The 25,127-nt window shown below is 44.1% G+C and overlaps 1 protein-coding gene across 4 annotated transcripts in view; it reads left to right on the top strand.

Annotated features, from left to right (window-relative positions):
- Positions 1–3,945: 3,945 nt before the first annotated feature.
- Positions 3,946–25,127, top strand: part of PKP4 (plakophilin 4) — a 54,007-nt gene continuing 32,825 nt past the window's right edge. For all 4 annotated transcript variants that reach the window (XM_054381186.1, XM_054381189.1, XM_054381188.1 and 1 more), the window contains exons 1-2: positions 3,946–4,074; positions 16,431–16,543. In XM_054381186.1, coding sequence (XP_054237161.1) covers positions 3,946–4,074; positions 16,431–16,543 — 242 coding nt within the window. The remainder of the gene's footprint in view (positions 4,075–16,430; positions 16,544–25,127) is intronic.

Raw genomic sequence — 25,127 nt, 5'->3', positions numbered from 1 at the left:
GCTGAAGTATGTACCCAAGTGTTTGTAGGATCAAAGCCAACAGTTGTCTGATCTTGAAATGGAGATTAGAAAATCAGTACCTTTGTCAAGAAATGTTGAGAGAACAGCAGTTAACTGCCTGGGTAGAAGGGTGCAGCACTCTAGCTGCACCTCTGACACTGAGGTAGATGTACATTTAACACTGACATCTTCATTACAGGAAGAAGAATTATTTCACTGTAAGGGTGACAGAACACTGGAACAGGCTGCCCAAGGGGGTTGTGGAGTCTCCCTCTCTGGAGATATTCAAGACCTGCCTGGATGAGTGCCTGTGTGACCTGGTATAGGTGATTCTACTTTGGCAGGAGGGTTGGACTGGGTGGTCTCTCGAGGTCCCTTTCCAGTCCCTAACATTCTGTGATTCTGTGATTAATAATTAGTTTGGTTTTCCCCTGAGTGGTGTGGTTAGAGACTCGATATTTGGTGTATTTTCTGTTCAGAAATGACCATATCTTCCAACTGGTTCAGTTGCACATTGCCCTGGCTGGTTTGTTACAGAAATGTACTCCAGACAGGTTGGAGGGTTACTTCAGAGAGCTGGGATGAGAAGAGGAATTGTGAAGTGTCCTGTTTTCCTTTGAGTTATCACAGCTCGATGAAAGAGTTGATTTTACCAAGCAAAACATTAGATGAATACATTTTTATTTCCTAAAAGCTACCTTTCACTTTGACTTCTCAAAATCCTGTTCTATAACTATCAGAGCACATTGTGTGTCCCCAGAAGGGCAACAAAGCTGGTGAGGGGTCTGGAGCACAAGCCCTATGAGGAGAGGCTGAGAGAGCTGGGGGTGTTTAGCCTGGAGAAGAGGAGGCTCAGGGGAGACCTCATTGCTCTCTACAACTACCTGAAAGGAGGCTGTAGCCAGGTGGGGGTTGGTCTCTTCTCCCAGGCAAGCAGCACCAGAACAAGAGGACAGAGTCTCAAGCTGTGCCAGGGGAGGTTCAGGCTGGGTGTTAGGAAGAAATTCTTCACAGCAAGAGAGATCGGCCCTTGGAATGTGCTGCCCAGGGAGGTGGTGGAGTCACTGTCCCTGGAAGTGTTTAAAATAAGCCTGGATGAGGCACTTAGTGCCATGGTTTAGTTGATCAGATGGTGCTGGGTGACAGGTTGGACTGGATGATCTTGAAGGTCTTTTCCAACCTGGTTAATTCTGTGATTTATTCTACTGACTTGAATGCTATTAACTTCTTGTAGAAACAAGGGCCCTTGAGACTTTAGGTGCAGGCCAGGCTTAGGCTGGCTTAGAGAAATCTCAGTGAGGCAGCCTTTGTATTGGCAAGCCTGAAATGAATAAAAATGCTGTTTCAAAAATAGCCAGATGTTGCTGGCTATTCCTTTGGTGGCACTTTGGAAGCCAGGTAGCACGTTGTTATCTGTTCTCCAAGAGGAGATTCGGTTCCAGGTGCCAGAGACCTGCCTTGGTCACTTGCAGATGTACACACACAGGCGTTCAACTGGGATTGGGACCATCTGGGTGTGATAAAGGAGCTGTGGAAGCAATGCTGTTACCCTTTGTTGTTGTAGTTGAAAAATCAGCTTACTGTATTCTAGTCTCTGCTGCAGAGGTAGGACTCTGGTAGCTGGAGAACTTGACTCTGGAGGGAAGCAGGAGAAACGGCAGCCACAGCAGGGCCAGGAACATGGTGTCCTGGCCCCTCTCTTGTGTCCACAGCCCTTCCCTGCCTGCTTCTCTCACTACATATCTGACATCTAAGCAGAAAGCACGTTTATTAGAGTTGGCCTGGGGCTGGCAGGTAGGTGAGGGAAACATGAGGCAGGAGGTGAGGTGAGGCAGCTGCACACCCTGCTCTAGTGGAGCTGCCCTCAGGTGCCGGAGTGAGCAGGAGCAGAGGCTGCCACCTCCCTGTCCCAGAGACTGGCTGTGGGGCTGGATGGGCTTCGCTGGGTGCTGCTGTTGTGGTGGCAGAAGGAAAGGCATAGTCTGGACTTGAGTTGTTTTGGATGAGAATGGACAGCGTGACATCATCATTAGGTTGTCATGTGTGAGGCTCACCAGGCTGGGAGGTGAGAAGGGAAAGGAGCTGCTCCTGTGTCTCTGAACCAGCATGCTCAGGTTTCCCTCTGCAGGCCTGAGCCAGAAACCTGGCAGCATGGCATGGGTGCAGCTCCCTTTTCTCGTGGAGCTAAGATGAGAATGGGCTGTTGATAGCCTGTGCTCGGCTGACCTGGCACTGTCCCTGGGTCACTTGTGCAGAGGCTGCAGGGAGGAGAGCCCTCAACCAGAGAGGGACTGGGCCCGGGTCAGGCTCTTGCTCTGAGGTGCTCTTGGAAGCAGCTTTTCCTTCTCTGTTGGCAGTGGTAGAAGCTGATGAGTGCTCAGGCTCCTGCCCCAGGTGTGACCCCCATGATTGGTCCTCTGCCTCTCGTCATTCATCTCGCTTCAGATTCTGTGAGGTGGTGATTTGATTCCCTCAGCAGCAGACATGTAGCTGCACATGAGCTCTGGTGCCAGCTCTCTTAGCAGACTGGAACACTGTGGTTAATGAAGTCCACTTGCTAAGCCTGAACAGAAGTCATCCCTCTCCTGGTGCACATGCTGCTGTACATGAAGCAGAACAAAGGTACTTTTTCTTGTGTCAACCCTCTTCTGGTCTCCACACATCCCTTCTGCCCAAGGCAGCCTCTGACAACGTAGTGCTTTGCCCACGCTCAGCCTCTGTGTTACAGGCACAAGAACAGACAATGTCCTGAGAGGTCAAGCAGTCCCCAAAGGTGACTTCAGAAGAGATCTCTTGGGAGTCAACTCAACTGTTCTTCCAACCAAATCAGAAACAGTCAGCTTTACAGCACACCTGATGGTTTTCTAGGCTGTCTTTTGTCTTGGGGTGGTGTCTGTGCAGCTTTATATTGATTTCAGTATGTAAAAGGCAAGTGGTGGAGAAGGGGTGGCGATGGGTAAAACAGGTCAGGACTGAGAGGACTTGCAGGTCCAATCCCAGCCTGTTTGCTTTGTCAGCTACTCCTTGCTCTTTGTGAAATGAAAAGAAGAAAGCTGCTGTTCATATTTGTCTCCTCTAGGAATATTGAGTTTGTTTGTCCTGAAAATCTAAAATGAAATATTGACTACTGCTAACAGTAGATCTCATGAGCTTTTCCTTTTTTCTGAAGGAAATTAAAGCGTGGTATATGTGTGGAAGCTACGTGAATACCACCTACTTGCTACTCTCAGAGTATTAAACACACTTTATAACTATCTCTGTGATATTTCTTAATGCTGTCTTCTGTAGTGAAATTAATTGTCTCTTCTGCACATTCTGGAATTGTTGGTGTGCTGGCTCCCTGATAATGAAGTTTGGGATTCTCGAACACTAATCCTGTTGGACCTTCCCACACTATCCATAGCCCAGGGCAATTGGTTTAACTTCAGTGTTTTAATTTCCTCTTTTGCAAAAAGAGCACTAGAAGCATGATTCCCGTTAAGGTTTTATTATCATAATTAGTCTCTTCCATGGTTCATTCCTAACAGCAAAGCATTCTGCTGTTACGTCCTTCTTCTGTGCTAAAAACTGCACATATGGTAAACTTTTACTGATCCTGGGTGTTCTAAATGTTTAACACTAGTATTTTTCACACATCTTGGATTTTGCTACTTTTAGTAAGTACCACAAAATAGTGTTTTAAAAATAATCTTTATGTGCCATGCTGCCTGCTTGCTTCCTTCTGCCTGGCCCTCATGTTTTGTGTGCAGTTCTGATTGCAGTGTGTGAAGGTGAAGCACGAGAATAGCAACATTCATTGATATAGTAGTACAAAGTTCTCTGCTCCTTTGGTTAAGTATGGAAGGGTTTTAGTAAAAAAAAGTATTTATAATCCTGAAAAGGTGAATTTTAAACCTCACTAACTCAAGTTGTGAACCGTTTTGAACTCTTGTTGTTGCAGGCGAGATGCCAGCCCCTGAGCAGATCCCGATGGTGGAGGAGGGGCTGCCACAGACAACACAGGAGACTTCCACGGGCCCAGGCATGGAACCAGAGACCACTGCCACTACCATTTTAGCTTCTGTAAAGGAACAGGTATATGCCTTGCTTTCAGCAATTCAGCATGCCTCATGGAGTTAACTGTTGTCTGTTTTAGCATTGACAGAAAAGAAAATCACTGTCTCTACAATCCATGTTGCCTAGCGTTAGCGTTTTGTCTGTCAGAGTGCTGGCGTCTGAATGGAAAGGGTTCAGGTAATTGCATGGAACAGAAGCATCATTGCAGTATCCTGTGTCCCTTGGAACGTACACACTGCTGTAAATCAGGCTGGCAATGCAGGGGTATTGTCACAAAAAAGAAAAGCTAGTGCAGAATCGATGCAACGTTGAGAACCAGTCCTCCTTCTACGTCCTGCAAATGTGTGTCCAGTGTCACAGAAACCTGCACGTAAGGATTTGGTGTGATTGTGTTTTGTTAAAGAATGGGCTTGAAACTTTGATTTCAGCTATCAGTACCAAGGCAGTAAACAGAGTTTAAATCTACAGCACATCTATGGAGATGTATCTTAGTGATAGACAAAATAAAATTGTGTTTGCAATCAAGTTCAGCCTTTAGCTTGTAAAGATCATTCAAGTGGGGAAAAAAAAATTGCAGTTTTACAAAGAAACATTCCAGCTAGAGCATTTGAGTTGTATTGTTGTTTGGTGGGTTTGTTTTTTATTGTTTGTTTGTGAAAACAGAGAGAGAGAGAAGTGATAGTTTGGCTTTCAATGTCAGAACTAATGATCATCTTTCTTGGCTTCATGCATAAAAGGTGACATCTGAATTTCCGAATAAATCTGCCTTGCTGTCTGTGTTTCAGAATGTGTGTTAGGATAAGTCAGTACTTGGTTCAAGGTGTTTACTCTGCATGCAAACACTTGATGTGTTAGTTCCCATATGTTGTCCCACATTGGTATTTATAAAAAAGGTGAGAATTAGATTATATCCTCACTATCAACAGATTTTGTACCCCCAGAACCTTCATTCGTACATGAAAACTTCCTGCAGGATGATGAATTTGGCTCTTTATTTTCATGCCTGAATTAATAGTTTTCAAAAGTATTTTAAGATGGCAATACCAAGTCTAGTAATTTTTCAGTGATACTAAAACTAATATTCAGTCTTCCAGTGTGGAGGATATTAATGCTGGAGGCTATTGAGACGTGAGTCGTCATGGCCATCGGAGTTACAGTGATTTAAGCCACTTCTCATCTGAGACAGGAGTTCTCCTTGTGCTGCCTTATCACAAACGCTAGTTAGAACTCATTTCCTTAAAGTGCAGTTTGTGGTGATTTTAAGCTGGTCTGTGCAGTTCACAAGGCACATGCTGGTAACGGGAAGGTGGCTGCTGACCAGCCCTGCAGTGACAGCAATGTAATTGCTGGTGATCACCAGCCCATCCTCTTACTGCTGTGTTTGCCCTCCAGAGCTGCTTTTGTAGCAGTGGCTGCTTAAGCTGAACATACAATTATGACAGCAGTGCCTATAATCGACTGGTACAGCAAAAAGCCTTTCCTACCCAAGAAACGGTTTTATTTTCTTCCTTAGAGAAAAAGGAGGTTCAAGCTTCTTGCCCTTTCTATTGGTAAGGCTATTAAATGTGTGGTCTGTTAAGTAACTCAATTCTGATGAAAGGAAAAGATAAGATTGTGTTTAGTACTGGAACACAAACTGGAGAACTGCAGGCTGGCTTTCCAATGCATGAGTGCATTAGAACAAATCCAGGGTGCAGGAAGATGCCAGTTGTGCTTCACTCCAGAAAATGATAGCGTGAAAGAATTAAGAGCTGAACTGTGGCTTTCTGGTATTTTTCTGTTGATAATAATTACGGACACTGACACATTCAACACCCTTCCTGTATGGCAGAAAGCCCAGAACAGAATATTTTCCAGTGCAGCTATTTACTTTATTAAGCTTGAAGAGAAACTAGGATGCTGTTTGCTGTGGCTTAACTTCCCTTTGTACAGGAATCTCTCTTTGCTTGCAGTAGGTCTGTGTTTGTAGAACAGTTGCCACACCTTAGTTTCATTACTTCAGAAGCACTTTGTATAGTGGAAGCACAGTTCAGAAAAGCTTTTTTTTTTTTAATTTTACTTATCAGGCTGTGCAAGATTTGAACTGAGTGAAGAAATTGCAACTTACTACAGTAGTTCTGAAATAGGAAGATAGGGTTATTAAATGACTCTGTTAAGCACTCTATCACAGTGGCATAGATATTATATAAGAAGTGGCACTAATTAGTCTAGGAATCCTACAAGCCACTTAAAATAAACTCTGCATTTTTGCTGTGACCCCAAATCAATTTGAAGCAACTTTTTAACAAGCTGGAGTGTGTCCCCTGAGCTCTGAAGAGCCTCTCACTGAGGCAGAGTTGTCGGGCAGGCGGCTCTGGACATTTCACAGAATCACTGAATTTTAGGTGTTGAAAGGGACCTTGAAAGATCATCCAGTCCAACCCCCCTGCCAGAGCAGGATCACCTAGAGTAGGTCACACAGGAATGCATCCAGGTGGGTCTTGAATATGTCCAGTGAAGTGACTCCACAGCCTCTCTGGGCAGCCTGCTCCAGGACTCTGTCACCCTCACAGTGAAAAAGTTTTTCCTTATGTTCATGTGGAATCTCCTATGCTCCAGCTTGCACCCATTGCCTCTTATCCTAACATTGGCCATCACTGAGAAGAGCCTGGCTCTGTCCTCCTTGATACTTCCCCTTCACATACTTATAAACATCAATGAGGTCACCTCTAAGCTAAAGAGACCCAGCTCCCTCAGCCTTTCTTCATAGGGGAGATGTTCCACTTCCTTCATCTGTGCTGGACTCTGTCAAATAGTTCTCTGAGTTTCTTCTTGGCCTGAGGAGCCCATAACTGGACACAATATTCCAGATTTGGCCTTACCAAGGCATAGGAGAGGAGGAGGAGAACCTCTCTTGATCTACTAACCACACCCCTTCTAGTAGACCCTAGGATGCCATGTAGGAAAGAAACCTTTCAGTTCACTTCTGGTGTTATAAAATGTGAAGAAATTTAGCCTAGTGCGGCTTTGTGCCTGTCTAACAAAGCTCAAGGTTTGTTTTCCTGTGTAGAGACATCCCTAAGTGGTATAAATTGTGACACTCCTACCACTGACTTTGACTGGAATAGTTGGGGAATAGTCCTTTCACCAGGCTAAGTTACTCTGTGTGCAGATACACCAGTGGGTACCCCAGCCTGGGGTGAAAACCAAGTGCAGGGCTGACTCTACCTGGCTTGTGTTGCATCCCTAGTAGAGCAATTCCTTTTTTGAATGCGGGGAATTCCTAAGGCTAACTGAAATGAACTGAAACATATTTTGGCCTTTTCCCATTTTTGTTTCGGAGGATTTGCTGGTGGGTTGTGGGGATTTTGGTTTTAATTTTTGGTTTGGGGAGCAGGTCGTTTCCTGTGGGTTTGTTTTGCGGGTAGTTTGTTGCTTTTATCCAAAACATGTGTTTGATTTCTAAAATGTTACAAAGAATCCTTACTGCAATAGATAGAAGTATCTTAGGAAATGCTGAAGTGAGTTTTAAGTAGAACTGCAGCATTAAAATATTCCTGTCTGCATTTCTGAATCCTGTGGAGTATTTGGGTGAAACTTTAGCTACGTTCTGTAGGGATTCTCTTATCCATACTCGAATTAAATTGTTGCCATACTAGAAGTTGTTTGAAATCGTAGGGGCAACATCACAGCAGAAACTTTTTGGAGGGGTTGGAACACAGGGGCAGCTGGTGTCCAGCCATGCCAGATAGATTTGTGCAGTCCCTGCACAGGTGCAAGCTGGGCACTGCTGAATTGGTATGAATTGTTGCTGAGCTGGCAAGATTCAGTGGGATCAGTTGGAACTGTGAATTTCTTGCTTAGCATATAAATTTTTAGAGATGAGGCTGAGAGAAAAGGTCTCCCAGGGTCCAGTTTCCAAAAGTAACAGAAACACCCTGTTGTAAATTTCTGTGCTGAGAGAGAAGCACTTGCAGCACTGGCAAGTGGTAGGGTTTGCTTAGTTTCCTTATGCTTTGGTCTAGTTGTTTTTAACACCTAAAAATGGACAACTGGCACCTTTCCTATGGTAATAGGTAACAGTACAGTGGATTTGCTTTTGGATTAATAATAAATCTCTTGGGTTTCCCTGAGTGTTTTCCTAGAAGTGTTCACTTTTGTTCAACACTTCAGCAAAATCTTTTCCTGTTGTACAACTGTACTGAACTGTATCATGCACTTCAAGTGTGCACTTTGTTGGTTTTTTTTTTTTTCCCCTAAGTACAAAATTCTTTACATAGTTCTTGAGAATTTTTGATAAGATTTGCAGGGCAGGGGGAGAAGGCAAAAATCCAAGCTTTTCAGATAGAAATGGAGGAAAGAGCATGTTCTCCACACGCCACACAGTTTTTTGTTGCATGTTTTGAAACATCTGTGCTAGAAGGACAACTTTTTGATGCTAAGTTTGGGAGATTTCACTCCCAATTCAGACATCTAGTGCTCTATATTGAGTACTCTCTAAGCTGCCTATGCAGGCAAGTTGCTCACCAAGATACCTGCAAGAAGAGCTTCTATATCCACTTCTGGTAATTAGGCACAAGCATTCGGATCCTCACCTCCAAACTGTGCTCTGCATGCAGTCAGTGATCAGTTAGGTGTGTCAGTGTGTATCAGTGCTGAAATGAAGGCAGTGCTTTTACTGAATGGGCTTCCAAGCTTTGCATGGCTGAAACACAAATCTTTGTCAGCATTTTCTGAAAGACTGGAAAAAACATTAAGAATATTAATAATTCTCTTAAATGTTGCCTTTGTTTGCATGGATCATTCTTCCCCATTTAATCCCAGGATTATGAAGTTTGCTGTTTCTGCTTTTCACAAGCAATTCCAATTTTGGTGGATCAAGTCCAAGAAGCCCACCTCCTAAGGCTCATGTTCTCAGACACAATCTATGTCACTCCTGTCTCAGATGAAATGACTTCTTTCCTTAATAAAAAAATCCATGTGCAAAGGTCTAGGGATTAGTTTTTCTTTCCATCATGTACTGTTAGGCTTCTGAGGAGGAGCTCCTTTGGAAAAGAGCCTGCCTAGAACTGTGGGTACCTGTGAAATACATTGGGGTGTTTATACCTTTGGTGGTGCTTGGAGGTTTGGGCTACCAGTCTCTGAGCAGCAGGCAGAACAGACACTGAGCTTCAGCACCAATTAAAACCAAACAGCTAGCATGGTAATAAACAGATTCCAAAGGGAATGCTGCTCAGATGCAGTCAGGGAATACCTCCAGTGGCATTCTCCCTTTCTACCACTGACTAAGAGTGGGTTTTCTATGAATTGCTTAAACTTTGATCCCTCATCAGCCAGAGCAGCACGAAGCTGTTCCACCAGACCAGTGAACAATGCAGGCATGAAAGTATTAAGGGCTTTCATGGTCTGCTGCTGTTGAATGCAGAGTAAATGGCATCAGCCAATAATTGTTGCTGTGTTTGTTTCATATCCTGTAATCTGTGATTCTCTTCACCCTGCCCAATTTTTTTATCTTTTGTTTTCTATTCTGGAAGATACTGAGATCCTGAAAGCATGCAAATGCAGTTGTCTGCCTGAGTAAACTTCACTTTTACAGCAAATGGTGGGGTTGATCTACTACACTTAGTAAAAAGTACAGTTTCCTGCTCAGTGGCTTCTAGTAGAGAATTTAAATCTTGGGCCACTACAGTGTGGCATTCATATTGGGAAAATAGAATATTCAATGTGTTTGAAGTGGTTTATGTAGCCCCAAATCCTGACCAGTGGAAACACACAGAACTCTGCCTAGATCAGTGCAGGAGGCTAATGCAAAGAATAGGTCACCTTAATTTCTGTGTCCTTTTCCTGGTTGCACATTCCTGTCATAGCATTTCCAAAGTGCAACTGCCTGTTCTTTAGCACCTTGAACAGCTTTCACAGGCAGTGGGAGTTGGGTGGCTCCACACTCCATGTTGCAGTAAAAGGGTAAATAGTAAACACAAGGTAAGTGTTCCTCCAGGATGCAGGTGGCACTTTCTCAGATCATCAACCCCAACTACTGGAAGAGGCTCAACTGAATTGGTCAATGAGCAATGTTTTTGTGATTAGGAAGACATTTCCTAGTTCAGATCACAATTACCTTATTGATATTTCACAAAGATAGTGACAGTTAGCAATTGGAGCAACCTGGCATATCCCAGTGCCACTACAACTTGAAATAACAGCCCAGCCCAGCCCTGTCTTCTGCCACAGCGTCCACTGAGAGCTGGCAGAAGCTGTGAAGCTCTAAGATGCATCTCTGTGTCAATGGCATCACCTCTCCCAGACATCCCAGCTTGCCTGATCTGACTGGCCAGGCACATACCATCCCAAAAGAGTCTCTGAATTGCCTTCACTGCTTGTGCCATTCTTGTGCAGGTGTCACCAGAAACCCTTCAGGTAGCCATCTGGATCACTGCTCAAAGTTAGCTATGTTTTGCCAGAGATTTTCAGCACTGTGAACGTGGACTCTTCATTCTCATCTATGTTACTGAGGGATAAAAGTTCCTCATTAGCAAAAGTGACAATGATGGATGGTATCATGGTGGGATGCAGACAGGAAGCAGAGAATTGCCTCTAAATCTTCTGTTGTGCAAAGCCTGCAACAGGAGAATGAAAGTCTTCATGGCCAGTCATACACATTGCATTCCCATTACTTAGCTGTTTTCAGCTGTCTGCTGTTAGCAGCCCAGCACAGTGTGCTGGCAGTTGTTCTGCTTGCCAGGGAGCCAGCAGCCTGGCAGAGGTACTCAGCTTTCCAGTGAGAAGGGTGTTTTTGTTCTCAGGATTGGTAGAACTCATCCATATCTTGTGCCAGTGAAGACCTGGTAGTAGTGCCTTCTTGAGTGAGATCTCACCATCGCTGCAGGCGGGCTACCACTGGGCATGCAGAGCTTGCCAAAGAAGAGCTGTTGGTGGGCTCTGGGGTGTACACTAGAGAGTCAGCAGCCCATGTAGGGCTTGTCCTCCTCCAGAAACTGCAGCCTCCAAAAGGGAATTAATTGCACAGCTCTCCAATTGGGTAGGTGTTCGTTTGCACTCATGGAACCTTGTCTGCCTGCAGGCTGGGATTGCCTTTCTAAAGTTGCTTTCTCCTGGCCTGACCCGTGTGTCTCCAGTTCCTTCATGGTGACTGTGTTTAACGCTGGCGTTTCTTGTAGCTGGGGGTGAAGAGATGTAGTCGGTGGTTTTGTAGTGGAATTCAGGCTATGAATACAAAACCTGTAGCTTTTGAAGGTGATTAAGTGGTTCCTCCTAAGCAGGTGAACAGAATGAGAGGGCTTTTATTCCCCTCGATGTGTATTGGATCACTTTAAAAGAAGGCAGCCCTAGCCAAGCCATTGCAGTGTGTGTGTTTCAGAAGGTTTGGTTGCTCCTCCTGATGCAGTATGGCAGAATATTCTGTAATCTATGATTTTAGTATGTTCTCACCACATAGATATTCTTGTGCAAACGAAAGCTATCTTAGTAATTGTTTTATTTGACTCCTGTCATCTTATTTTGCCCCAGGCCGGTACTACAAAAATGAGTTAATTGTGATTTTTGCCTAGGGCGACAGCTTCTCTGTTGCTAGCAGCCAGAGTTGTATGGGAGTGTCCTGCCTGAGGACCATGTTCCCATTGATTCCAGAGGCTGGCTGGAGAAACAAATTCATTGCTATGTCCTCCATTTGTGACATTCACCTCTGCCACTCCCAGGAAAAATAGAAGAGTTCTTTTGTTTTGACTGGCTTGGATTTTTGCAGTGGGGGAGCAGAAAACAGGACTTTTTTACTTAAACAGCCAATTTGTTACTTTGGATGTTGTGCAACATCCTATGTCAATTTTATATCACAGTGTTGAGCATTTTGAAGAGAAAAAACCTCTGTATTAAGAACTTTGGGCAGGCCACACAACAGCCAAATGCTGAATGTCTTTCTCTGTGTCATTCAGACAGTCAAAACCAAATGGTGTCATTTTCTAGACAGGGCTTTCACTCTAACTGTAGAGACCAGACTTGATACAGTTAAGAGATTAAATGTCAAGTTAGAAAATTAATTATCATCAGAAAAAAAATAGAGTTCTGCCCTTTTTCTCCCATGGTGTTTTCAGTTAAATTGTGAAGTGAAGGTAGTTCTAAAAAGTTGCATTTTCAGTGGTGATCTCTTCCCACATCCCTCAAATCCCTGAACCTCAAGGTAGGTACAACATCCCTGCCCCTATAAATGAGAGCTAGGTTTGAAACCACCTGAGGAACCTGCACTTGTGTCTGTGGGAGCTGAGGTGATGCATCCCAGGCTGCTGAGGGGAGCTGGCTGCTGTAGCCGCCAAGCCATTCTCTGTCATGTTCAAGAAGTCATTGTAACTTCTGGAGCTCCATCCTTTGTTACCTGCTCCTTTTTAATTGACTCACTCCATGCAAAAGGCTCTCTCTAGACTGTTGTGGTGGGTTGAAATCACCCACTCCCCTCCCCCAGCCCAGACATAAAAGTTACCAGACCAGCTCAGTTGAAAGCCAATGAAGTTGTATTTACAAGCACAACTACAATCTAGAAATATGGAATGCAGTGAATATATACAAAATATACACTAGTTACATATAGATATACAATTTATAAACAACACAAGAACCACCCTCTGGACAAAACCAGGGGGCTACTAATAGCTTCCCCCTCCCTGTTCTCTTCCCCTCTGTCCAAGGTAAAGCAGAGAGTTGCTGTTAGTACTTAACCACAACAGAGACCACAGCCAAGGTCAGCAACAGCTAAGCAAAAGCTACCAGCTAGTATCTGACAGAGCAAATGAAGCCAAAAAGAGAATTAGTTTAAAAATCTAACTTTATTGGATACCAGGCCAATGGGATTATTTAGACCTTATCCATTATTTTCCTTTTTACATCCACTGGTAATTTATTTACATTCTATCCATCTCTGTTCAAGAACTGTGTAAAACTTTCTAGGCACATCCTAAAAACTACCACAACCGTGCCAACCTTTGGGAATTTACTGCCTTTTCTTCCTTCTGGAAGGCAAAATGGTAAAAGTTGCCTTATAAATTGCTTTCCTGCAGAGCTAGGCATGAGCTGGTGGGATGGCTGTGCTGGAGAGCAGGAGGAGGTGGTGAAGGGAGCAGAGTGCTGAGGCAAGTGTGCGTTCATTGCACGTATCAGGAGTTTGTTTTCCACAGCAATGTTCTTTTTCATTAGTGCCTCTGCCTGCAATGAAGAGGCAAATTAACAGAGATTGATTGAGTGAAAGCAAATAATGGCTAGCATATGTTTTGTTGTAGGCATCTAATTAAAATATCAGGAAATGGTAACAATGCAACTTGAATTTTGTGTTCAAATTCGTGGGTTGTATCAGTGATGCACTGATTCAAAAGTAAGGGACAGGAAGCAGCTTTGAACAAGGTAAATGTTTTACATTATTTCCCTAAACAAGCAGTGCAGTGCTTTTTATGTTAAAGACTTGTGTTTGTTACATGCTGGATAACACATGGTGCTTTACCTGGGGGAAAAGAGCTTGTTTGCTGACATGTGCTTCAGAACTTGCAGAGCTTCAGCATTTTTTGACAGCCACACATTCTCCATCAGCATGGTAATGCCTGGCTGGTGGATCAGTTTTTCAGTGGGTGTGTTATCCAGAGTTAGCCTTAGAATGAGAAAATAAGCTCTTGTTTATACATTTCTTGGTCTTTTTTATTTTTTCCCTTAATATACTTCTTAGTATTGTCTCTCCAAAAGACAAACTGTCCAAACCAGCTGAATGGGGCATGTGGACTGCTATTTCAATAAATTCATCATAGAATGTTAAGGGTTGGAAGGGACCTCCAGAGATCACCAAGTCCAATCCCCCTGCAAAGCAGGACCAAATAAAACTTAAATAAAGGTCGGGAAAAGCTGACTTAATCATCATCAGTTTCAGGTGCTGGAGAGCAGAACTGAACATGCTGCAATCGTCCAGCTACTTCATAGAATCACTAAGGTTGTAAAAGACCTCTAAGATCAAGTGCAACCTTCTATCCAACACCTTCATGACCACTAGACCATGTCCCAAAGTGCCATGTCCACATGTTTTATGGACATCTCCATGGATGATGACTCCCTGGGCAGCCTGTTCCAGTGCCTGACCACTCTTTGCAGGGAAAAAATTGTTCCTAAGATGCAGCCTAAAGCTCCCCTAGTGCAGCTTGAGTTCATTTGCCACCACTGAGGTTCTTGGAAAGATGTAAAGTTTTTGTAAGTGAAAGCAGGAGAATACTGGGGAAGCTTCTTCTAACGTTTTCCTGATTGGCTCAAAGTGTGCTGGCACAAGATGGAGTACCTGGTACCAGCCTGTGTGGGCCTCTGCTACTGGACCAAGCCACATGTGCTACAGGCCTGCTGAGATGCTCTCTAGTCCAAAGACAGTCCTGTAACATCTGCTCTGGTCCTCAGCTTAGCGTCTTCATGGGGCTTTTCATATTGGCTCTCAGGATTAAAGGGACTGAGCTTCAGAGTTCTGTCTAAAAGCAGGTTGTAACAAAGATCCAAGTTTAGGGCATAAGTGGTAAAATGCTTTCATGCCTGAGCATTGACTCTGCTGAGCATGTCTAATGCCAAAGCTTGACAGTGAAGGATGTATGATGGAAGGGGTGGCCAGAAGGAGGTCAAGGACCACATCTTGTGGTTTGCATGCTTTCTGTCAACAGCAGTGGAGAGTATTCTGCTCCCTTGAACTGTTCTTAGCAGAGCAGTCTTCTTCTGTGGGTGCTTGGGTGCTTGTGTCCTGTGGCAGCAGGGGGTGAGTGCCACGTCCTGCAGACAGGCAGTGTTGCTGGCCAGGGTGTGTGTATTCAGTCTGGTCAGTGAGCTCTGAGGAGCCTTTGAACGCGTCTGCCCCTCTTCCTGTTGCCGGGGAGGGCAGTCGCTTCTGTGCTGTGTCTTCCACAGCCCAGCTGCTTGTAGGGATCTCAGATGGGGCTCTCAAATGTAGCTTCTGGGGGTGGTTTTGTGTTACTTAAGCTAGAGAGTCCTTTCAGCAGTACAGCAGCTGCTGTTTGACTTAGCCCTCAGCTGCCTTCCTAATGAAATCAGTGCTAATTAGCCTCCTGTTTGGGCTTCTTGGAGGTAATTTCATGGGTGGGTGGAAAAAACTCCATCCCTACTCCTGCAAGGTGAATCAGGGTTTTGGAGCAGTATTTACTACACTGTTATTCTGAGCTCTCTGTTCCCTGCTGTGAAGTCCTCCAGGACTGGAGCCAGGAGAGGCAGGAAGGTACCTGCGCAGCTGACCCACGCTTCACCTGACTGCAGAGGGTACCAACTGCAAGGGCTGGAGAGCTCTTCCAGGAACCAGTCCTGACAGCAAAGCTTGTAAGCCTCATTCCCTGTGATGGAAGGTGTGAAAGGTGTGAAGATCACCTCTCGTCTGTGGGTGAAGGTGCCTGTGTTACATGGCAAGGCCTGCAGCTCCCGTGGAACACAGTTACACGGTTTATCTTCAGAGAAACATCCCTGTTAGTAGTTTGCACTTGAAAATTGAAGAAATGCTTCTGTGCTGTGTTTGACTTTGTGTAAGACTTGCTTCCTCAGGTTATTAAATATCCATGTTCACCTGTTTTTAAATAGTATTGAACTGTTTGCTTTAGCTGCAAGGGATGTAGAGTATCAGCTTGAGAAGTGACACAACTGCTCAACAGATTCTTTTTTCCATTGTTAGCAAAAGCTGCCTGCAGATGAAAACATCCCTGATACCCTTGGGTGACACCTTTAGGTTTCAGAACACCATGTTTATAGAAAAAGTTTCCAGATTTTAATAACTCACACACCTGCTGTGTGCATTGCCCATGTCCTCCTCTGAGTGTTACCTTTCAAAAAGTCTTTTTACTCAGGCTGAGTCTGGTGCCTTTGGCCAAGAGATACAGCAAAAGCTGCAGTCAGGGAAGGGGAAATTGCACATCTCTGCCCTCAGCTAGCTTGAAATAATGGATGTTAAGGTTTTGAATGTGGGAGTCAGAACATGGCATAGCTTAGGATTTGAAGTTGTGCAGCTGGAAAGGTTAGGACAGAATATTTTCCAGTTACCTCGTTTATAGGTGAAACTGGAGGCAGACTTTATAGACACTGGTTGTTAGATGGTGGCAACATAAGGAGACAGAAACATTTTAATTGCAGGACAAATAAAATCCACAACTGCTTAAACATGTTTTTCCTTTTGTAACAGGTGATAAATCAACATTTGCATGAATCACTGATTTAAAGATCCATTAAACTCCCACTTTAATCTCCTAATAGTTTATTCCGCTAAGGAAGAGTCAAAACAAGAGAGATGATTATGATGAAACAGTGATGGTTTCAGGATTAATCCACACCCATTTTTTAACATCAAGAATGCTTTTCTTTTTATTTTGAAATTTCAGGAGCTCCAATTTCAAAGACTTACCAGAGAACTGGAAGTGGAAAGGCAAATTGTGGCTAATCAGCTAGAAAGATGTAGGCTGGGAGCAGAATCACCAAGTATCGCCAGCACAAGGTACAGGTCCTCATGACTTTGCTTTCCTATGTCCCATCAATTAAAGGGCTTTTTAGTGGTGCTTATGTCCTACATACAGATACTATCACTGAGAGCTGTTCACCTTCCATTCATATCTGAAGTATTAAAACATGCAGGTTTGCTGTGAGGAGTTATGGGACGATTTAAAGAGGCCTCTCTAATATCATTGATGTCATTCTCAATAAAGTGCATGTAAAGCTTTCATTTCTCCTTAAATATGTTGACTTTTACTTTTAACATTCAGCCAAAGAAAAAGAAAAGTAGGCTTTATACATGTTTGTATGAAAGTAGCAGTGCTAGTTAAATGCAGTAACCCAGTTACTATTTTTCCCTGAACTGGCTATCTAGTTTCACCCAGCATTTCTGAAATACTACCTGTTGTTACCTTTGCTTCCAGGGGACAGCCTGCTCTGACTGCACTGGTAGCATGTTTGAATAGTGCAAAACACACCTCACATAACAGTGACAGGAACTAGAGCAAAGCATTTTGTTAATGTTTCATCTGGAATTAGTATTCTGATTTTTTTTTTGTTTGTTTGTTTGAATTTCTTAGCAAACTTTTAAACTCTAAATGTGTTTGGGCACTCGTTCATCTCCAGTGTATCAAATGGTTGGTAGCTCTTGAGTCTGAAAGCCTTGGTAACAGAGTGTTCTCCTGTGAAACCTGTGTTTTGGGGGTTACAGAAAAAAAAAAGTTTCTGCAAGTTAAATGGAAAATTGGTTCTAAAAAACTTAAACAGGAGGTGACTATTTAAAGATAAAAGTGTAAAATCCAGCCTGCTAGCTATCCCAGTTGTTTTACACCTCAAACTGCCTCGCCAAAGCTGTCATTTGACAGTGTTGTCAATATAATGAGAAACTTTGAGCTATTCAGAAACATCTCTTGGACAAGATGACTGTTTTATACCCTTCATGCCTGCCTGTCTTCCCTCCAGATCCAAAGATTTCTGCAGCTGGTGCTCAGATTTTGTTTTGAATACTAAAAAAAGTAAAATTCCTATGGAAGAATAAGTAAAAAGTTTCAGTTATTTTATGCCTTCAGCCAACTTTCATTAGTCTTGAATGTTCATTTTCAGAGGGGGGGGAAAGTACCTTGGTGGGGGGGAAAAAGAGAGATACCTGTGTTTTCCCCAAACTAGGTGGTGTAAATGTTTTGCTAAGGCTGACAAGAAATTAAACAGAGAGAGGGCATTGGAGGAGAGGCTTGGAAACAGAATGCTGTACTGAGAGGTGCGTCAGGTAAGAGCCTGCTCCCTGGAGCACAGAGCAGTCAAGCAGCTGGAGAGCAAGTTGGTGTTTCTCCTAGCCAGGTGTAAGAGCTGTCTTGACAGGCTTATGGAAAAACAAAGCACAAACCAAAGCAGTGGCAAGAGCTGAAGGAGCAAACACAACTGAAGCGTGAGGTGCACACCCCTTTTTATTTTGATCCTTTGTCCAAGTGCTCTGTCCTTGAGGGAATCAGCAATGCTGTATTTCAAAGGAGGTGCTTTAATCTCCTTTCTTGTGGTTCAGAGGGTCAGCAGCAGTTCATTTCAGAGGTCCAGCTGAAGGCTTTGTCGACCTTGGTGGTTGTAGCAGTGCCTCTGATTTACGCACATCTAAACTGGACCCCAGCAAGCTGGTGGTGGCCTGGAGCTGGTGCTGCCTTGCCAAGCAGTGGCTGACATGAAGTCACAGGTTCTATGTGGCCACAGAGGCCTGTCCTGGTGGGTGCAGCATGGGCTTTAGGCTGCTCTGTCTGTTGGTCAAGCTGTCCCTCTGAACCAGCTGGTAACAGCTGGTGAGAGAAGGGGGAGATGCGACGTCAGTACCCTAAACCAGCTTAAGCTGCTGCAGCTAGAACACAGAGCTTAGCAGCTGGGCTTTGTGGCTCTGAGCCCAAAGGCTGGCACGGGGTGGACTGCAGCAGTTCTGATGTGCACCTGGACAGATCCATCTGGAGGTAGACACCAGTGATCAGATTGTCACCTACCTGAGTGCCCCTGAGGAGGACTCGTTTCAGATGCGTGGTTCGTTCTCTTGCTGCAGGTCCTTACCTAGTGCATGTTGCTCTGTACACACCGACACAGGAAACAGAGGTCCCTGTACCTCAGACTTGTTGTCCACCTGCGTTACAGCTGCACTATAAATGCAAGCAGCACGAGGAGCTGACTGGTTTGTTCTCTGAGGGGTGTGCAGATCTGTGGATCTGCAGCAGTTGTAGCATGAGGGGTGCAGAAAGAAGCACTGCGTCAGCTGCAGCCCTGGATTCCCATGGCTTTGCTTCTGTGTACCTGGAGATTAGTTGCCTGTTAACACCACTTCTTCCCATAATTGCATTTATAAATCAGTGTTCAGTACTTGTAAGGCATTTCCTGGCACCCTGTAGACCCTCAGACCTCTTAAGAGCCTCTCAGACAAATGCAGCATGTTCCATCTGATGCAGCTGGACTTGGTGCTGGCTCCCAGATGTGTTGGAGTATGTGCTGAGTTGGGTAGGTGTCAGTGTGTACCACGGGGCAGGAGTCAGACTGACTGTGTCAAACTGTCTAATCTCCCAGGTGGGAGTTGGGCCATGACTCTGGCACTCAGCTGCTTCTCTTCCTGAGGTATCTGATGTAGCTCATGAGAACGTGAGTGCTGTTGGGAGCCAAAAGGCTCACACTTGCTATTTTCATTGCAAAATGCTGCATTCATAGCAGCAGCTTGTCACAAAGGCTTTAACAGAAGACAAGTACAGCAGTGGCACAGCAGACTGCATCAGGATGCAGGGCTTTGAGCACCAAGTGCTGAGCAGTCAGGCTGAGCAGTAAGGTGCCTCCCCCAAGCCTTCTGAGCTCTGTAGAACTTAGTGTGTTTCATCACTAGGGATGGTTTATTGTCTCTGCTTTACCCAGTACCATCTGAAATACTCCCTGCACTTCCTGTAGCAGTAGAAAATACTCCAAACTGTCTCTGCTTTACCCAGTGCCAGCTGAAATACTCCCTGCACTTCCTGTAGCAGTAGAAAATACTCCAGAGTGAGTCAATAAAACACTGCACGCTGTGACTGAAGACTGTAAACTTCCTCAGAGGGAAAGGATGTGGCATTTCATGGTCACACTTTTCTCATCAAATGGGAGAATGTTGATTAAGGTACCAGAGCAGGTAGGTAAAAGTCAGCAAAGCAAGTAGTTCTGCTGGGAAATTGGCATGCCATAGTGCTGAGCTGGAACTTCTCTTTCACATATAGAGCTGCAGCCTCTGAGACTTTCCAAGCCACCTCCACCTTGAGTTCTTCCACAGCTTTGTCCTGACAGGACTGCTCAGACTGAGCTGTAATTATCCTCACAGAAAGTGGTTTAATTTTGTTCCTATGACATACCAAATGTTTCAGTGTTTCCAAGAGGTGTATTTGAACTTGCACATATTGCAGTACATGATGGCACCAGACTTTCATGGCAAATGATAAGCTCCTTACAAAACCCACCTTTTTAGAATCAATCTGTGCTTTCAGGGTGGGAAAAGAGAGGGAGTCAGGGTAATTAAAACTGTTTATTTATTTACACTAATATTTCACTTACTGAAATTAAAAACAAATGAAAGAGCTACATGCAATTAGGAAGTAAGGAAGGATACACTTAGCGTTCCTTGCAGCTCTTCAGCACACAATGAAGGCATACAGCATTTGGCAGAAGTCAGGAAGGAATGACTTCAAGATCTCCCAGCTGATCATCAGGGTGCTGATGGAAGGCTACTTTGGGCCCAGTTGCACAGTGCATTTATCCTAGCAGTTCAGAAGAAACACTTATTAATTCTGTCACTAGGAGCTAGCTGGGACCTCCTTGACAGCTGAAGTAACCAGCAGCCAGGTCCCCTGAACATTGCTGGTGCTGGGCAGGTGCCCCTCTCCACTGCAGAATAGTGGGGGAAGCCACTTCTGTTTGAAGCTGGTCCATGCTGGGGCTGCTTGAGGTGTTCCATTTCTTCATGTACTGCAAATCTTCTTTAATCTGGCTGTAGAGTTTGAGGTCTCTCTGTTGCAAAGAAGGACATATAAAGATTGGTGGTTATTTTGTTACGAGTCAGACTGCAGTGATGTCTTTTGACCTTCATTTCAGAACTTGAGCCACGGACTGCCTTGGGTTTATTCCCCTGGATTTTAGAACAGTCTCACTGAGTGTCCCTTCCTCTGTCTTGACTATTTGACTGAAATGCCCTTACTTTGGAATTGCCTGCTTAAGACACCTTAACGGAAATGAGTGCTCTGCAGTTGTCTGAGCCCTACTGTTGTTCCTGTAGCCTTGCTGAGCCCTGTATGGGAGTGTCAGAGACTGGTGTGACCTCCCCTGCCAGCTCTGCCTGTTCAGTGTGACCAGAAAGTGTTTCAGAGCTGTCACTTGAAGGCTCTAACGTAGTACCAGTGGTACCCAGTACATTTTGTCTCTTAATCGCTTCAGACAAAACCTTTTCTTTTTATCAGATCTTAACAGGTTGGCAGCTGGTTCAGCTTTGAACTACAGCTGTAAATGGCAAAGAAAAGGTGTGAAAATAAGAAAGGGAGAAGGAAAAAAAAAACCCACACAAAACCAAAGAAAACAACAACAAAATCTCAAATGGGGAAAAAAAGCCCAAATAATTAGGAAATAAGTGCAAAGGATCAAAAAAGAAAAGTGACTACATTGGTTTCAGTTGCAGCAGTTTGTGTGCATGCTCCATCCTCAGTTACCAAATATTTGGGTTGCTGGCTAAAAAGGTTTCAGTGTTATCTATTTTGTAGGCACTTAGTGAAGAGTTGTTTTTATTTCACTTATTCTTTGTACTCTTGGAAATCAGAGAAGCTCTTGAGAGGGGAATATCCTTTTCATGCACATGACTGTCTGTCAGATATTTTATCTCTGCTTTCCTTTCATGGCATTTAAAAAGAGCTGCTATTACTGTAATAATATGCAGTCTTCAATTAAAGAAGTTAGAGACATACATGCCACTCCAAAGTGTTCTGAAGGAACAAAAAAAATCCCATTTCTTCATGTCTACCCTACTAACCTAGTTCTTTTCCAAGGATAATGGTGGGCTGAGAGGAGGTATTTTTAGAAGTGCACCACATGCAGGCTGCCTTCGGCTGTGTTCTGCCTTTAATTTCAGGAAGAGACACAGTAAGTAGTTAATGGCAGCAGCTGCTCACTGCAGTGACCAGTATTTGACCACACTGGGTTTTTAGACAGTGGAAGAAAATGCTTTAGACTTGCTTACCAGAGCTGAAAGATTTGGTAACTTTAAAAGATTTCATCTATAAGGTGACAGAATGAAATGATGAAGTCAGTAGATGCTGGACTGCTGCAAGAATAATTGAATAAGAATCGAGTCAAATTGCTCCTGAAGTAGCTTTCTGCATATGAGCCATAGTCACAACAACCTTCATTGCTCTTAAGTCCTGTACATGTGAAGGTTTGGTTAGCCAGATGTGTGAGTAGAGAGGTATCTTTGGGGTTTCTGTAACCTTTGTCTTACAAGAGTAAAGCTTTTCTGCATGCTTAGTGCTCTGTACCTTTGCCAGCACCACGGAATGAGGTCATCTCGTTAGGAGGATTTGGGTTTCCAGAGGGTCTGAGGAATAAACTAAAAGGTGAAGGGTTTAAAACTTGATGTTCACGCAGCATAAGAGTTCTGGGGCTGGCATTCACAGGAGCTGTCAAATAGGCTTCATATTTTCTCATTTCAGTGAACAGGCTAGCAGTGACTGATTAAAAATTACCCCATTATATCCAGATTTACTCGAGGAAGAGTGAAGAATATACTCTGTAAAGAACTGATGGAGATTAACTTTCAGAACTCAGCTTTCAATAATTAAAGTTCACTCTGTGTTACTCAAATTCCTTTGAGTTCACTACCGGTTTTGGTAAAAATTTCCTCATGAATTTTTTAACAAGAGAAATATTGTTAAAGGTTTCATCAAGACAGTTCAGTCTGCAAGCAAAAAACCAGCAGAACCACACAGAATTTCCTTTGCTATGCAATTATTAACCCCTAAATATGCCAAAGACACATCCTGGAGTTAATGCACTTGTTAGACTCAAGGGTAGTGAACTAGAGGGGAGAAATGTTTGTAACTTCTTTAACTTGAAGGCACCTTAGCCCAAGGCTTTGGAAAAACTAAAATTTGGTGGTCTTGGCAGTGCTTGGTGCTCTGGAATAGCCAGGTGATGGTAGTGCAGTTCCTCTGCTACACAGTTGCAGGTGTCTGTGGATAGAAAGCTGTCTAGCTTTTCTACCACCTTCACTTGGTCTGTTCTTCTGCAGAGAAAGTTGTCATAGCTTAAGAAAGAACCTTCTACAGCCATTCCTTACCTCTTTTTAGCTGGAGGCCATGAGCTTTCCTGAAACACCCTAGCAAGTCCTGTCGTGCAAAGTCTGGCTTTGTTTAAATCCCAGTTTAAACTCCTAGTAGTTTAAACTCATCCACCTGACTTTGCACTGGTGCCACAGAACTGGCGTGGCCATGGAGGCTGTTTCGGAGAAGGCAGCTGCTGCTTGTTGGATTGGGCAGTGACTGGCTTGAAAGCAGCCCTGAAGAAAAGGACTTGGGGGTGCTGGTGGATGAGAAGCTCAACATGAGCCAGCAGTGAGCACTTGCAGCCCAGAAAGCCAACCAAGAGAAGCATATCCAGCAGGGTGATTTCCCCCTCTGCTCCAGGTTGGGTCTCACCAGAGTGGAGTACCGCATCCAATTCTGGAGCCCCTATTACAAGAAGGATCTGGAGGTGCTGGAATGTGTCCAGAGAAGGGCCATGAGGATGAGCAGAGGGCTGGAGCATCTCCCCTATGAGGACAGGCTGAGAGAGTGGGGGCTGTTCAGTCCAGAGAAGAGAAGGCTCCAAGGAGACCTTCTTGTGGCCTTCCAGTATCTGAAGGGGGCTACAAGAAAGCTGGGAAGGGACTTTTTAGGGTGTCAGGTAGTGATAGGACTGGGGGGAATGGAACAAAACTAGAAATGAGTAGATTCAGACTGGATGTTAGGAAGAAATTCTTCCCCATGAGGGTGGTGAGACACTGGCACAGGTTGCCCAGGGAGGTGGTGGAAGCCTCATCCCTGGAGGTGTTTAAGGCCATGCTGGATGTGGCTGTGAGCAACCTGCTGTAGTGTGAGGTGTCCCTGCCCATGGCAGGGGGGTTGGAACTAGATGATCCTTGAGGTCCCTTCCAATCCTAACAATTCTATGATTCTGTAAGTTCTTAAACTACCCTGGTTAAACCCATAGGGTGACATTGAGCTGAACTGGTTGCTTCTCCTGCTTTGGCATGTCGTTTGGTTGTGTTTGTGTTCTTGTTCAGTGTTTCTGCCACTGGGCTTGTGTGGCAGTGCTGCTAAATGACTTCATCTTTGTCTAAACTTAAGATATTTGTGCTTCTGGCCTTGGACAAGATGCTCCTTCAGGAAAAAGAAAATACCTGGGAGCGTTCAAGCATGGATCTGAACGTGATGGAGCCTGTGTTTGAGCATTCTTCTTTCCACAAATAAACTTCTGAAGGAGATGAGCCTGGAGAGCCTGGAGTTGAGCTCTTCACTTGTAATGCTGTGCACCAAATTTCAGTCTATTCCACTGAACCACTTGTTGCACATTCTGAAGGAAACATCAGTGTCACACCCAAAGGACACTAAAGGTATAGACTGAGGGCAAGAGCAGCCAATACTTTGTAAAAAATTCTGTTACTACTTAGAGATGAAGTTGGCTTCTAGGCCCTTGAAGCCTGAATTCCAATTATTTTCTTTAGACTTCCACCACAGTTGCAGTTCAGCACTCTTTATATACAAATACCAAATCCTTTGCTTTCAAAAAAAAAAAAAGGCTCCTAAATGATTGTTTTTATTTTAGGCAATGACTGTTTGGTGTTGTTCATGTGCTGTGCTGAAGTCTCTTGTCATTGGTAGCTGTGGTGTGAAACAGTCAAATAAAAACCACTGGTTTAGAAGTAGGTCTGTCTTGCCAGAAATCACATTCAGCACAAGCTGATACTTAGACATGACAAAATCTGATGGGCTTTCCTGGGTTTCCTGTAAATAGCCTCTTGGAAAAGAGCAGCTTAGAATCATTGCCAAAAAAATCATATAGTATTTGAAGTTTGGTAGTTCATGTGCAGAGTAGGGAATTTCTGTATTGTTATGGGAAAATGTATCTGACATGTGGATGCATTTTGCATTTGTCTGCAGAGGAAGCTGTGTGTCAGTGCTGTTATCAGCATGTACAGGAGCTTGGCTTTGTGGAAGAGCAGAGTGATTGAGACAGTTTGACAGAAAATAGTTACTGGAAGAATACAAGAGAAATTGGGTTGGCTCTGATGTTTGGCACCTGCTGTATCTTGTGAGAGAGTCATTCCTTAGGGCAGCTCTTTAACCTTGATGGTGTGACATCTGTTATCTGTTCACCCTTAGCAGTGTAGTGTTGTGGTGTGTCAGATGGTTTGACTTCTCATCCTGGGCAAAGGGTCAGAATTCTCTTTGGCAGACTGGGCAATGAAATAACAGTAAACATTGTGGGTCCGTTTGTGCTCATGTGTTTCAAAGTGCTTTACATGTAAGTGCAATATGCTCTAAGGTGGTGATTCC

The sequence above is a fragment of the Indicator indicator genome, chromosome 5 (genome assembly GCF_027791375.1).
Source record: "Indicator indicator isolate 239-I01 chromosome 5, UM_Iind_1.1, whole genome shotgun sequence".
In the NCBI taxonomy this organism is placed as follows: domain Eukaryota; kingdom Metazoa; phylum Chordata; class Aves; order Piciformes; family Indicatoridae; genus Indicator; species Indicator indicator.
The sequence above is the reverse complement of the archived record's forward strand: the minus strand, read 5'-3'. Positions and strand labels throughout refer to the sequence as shown.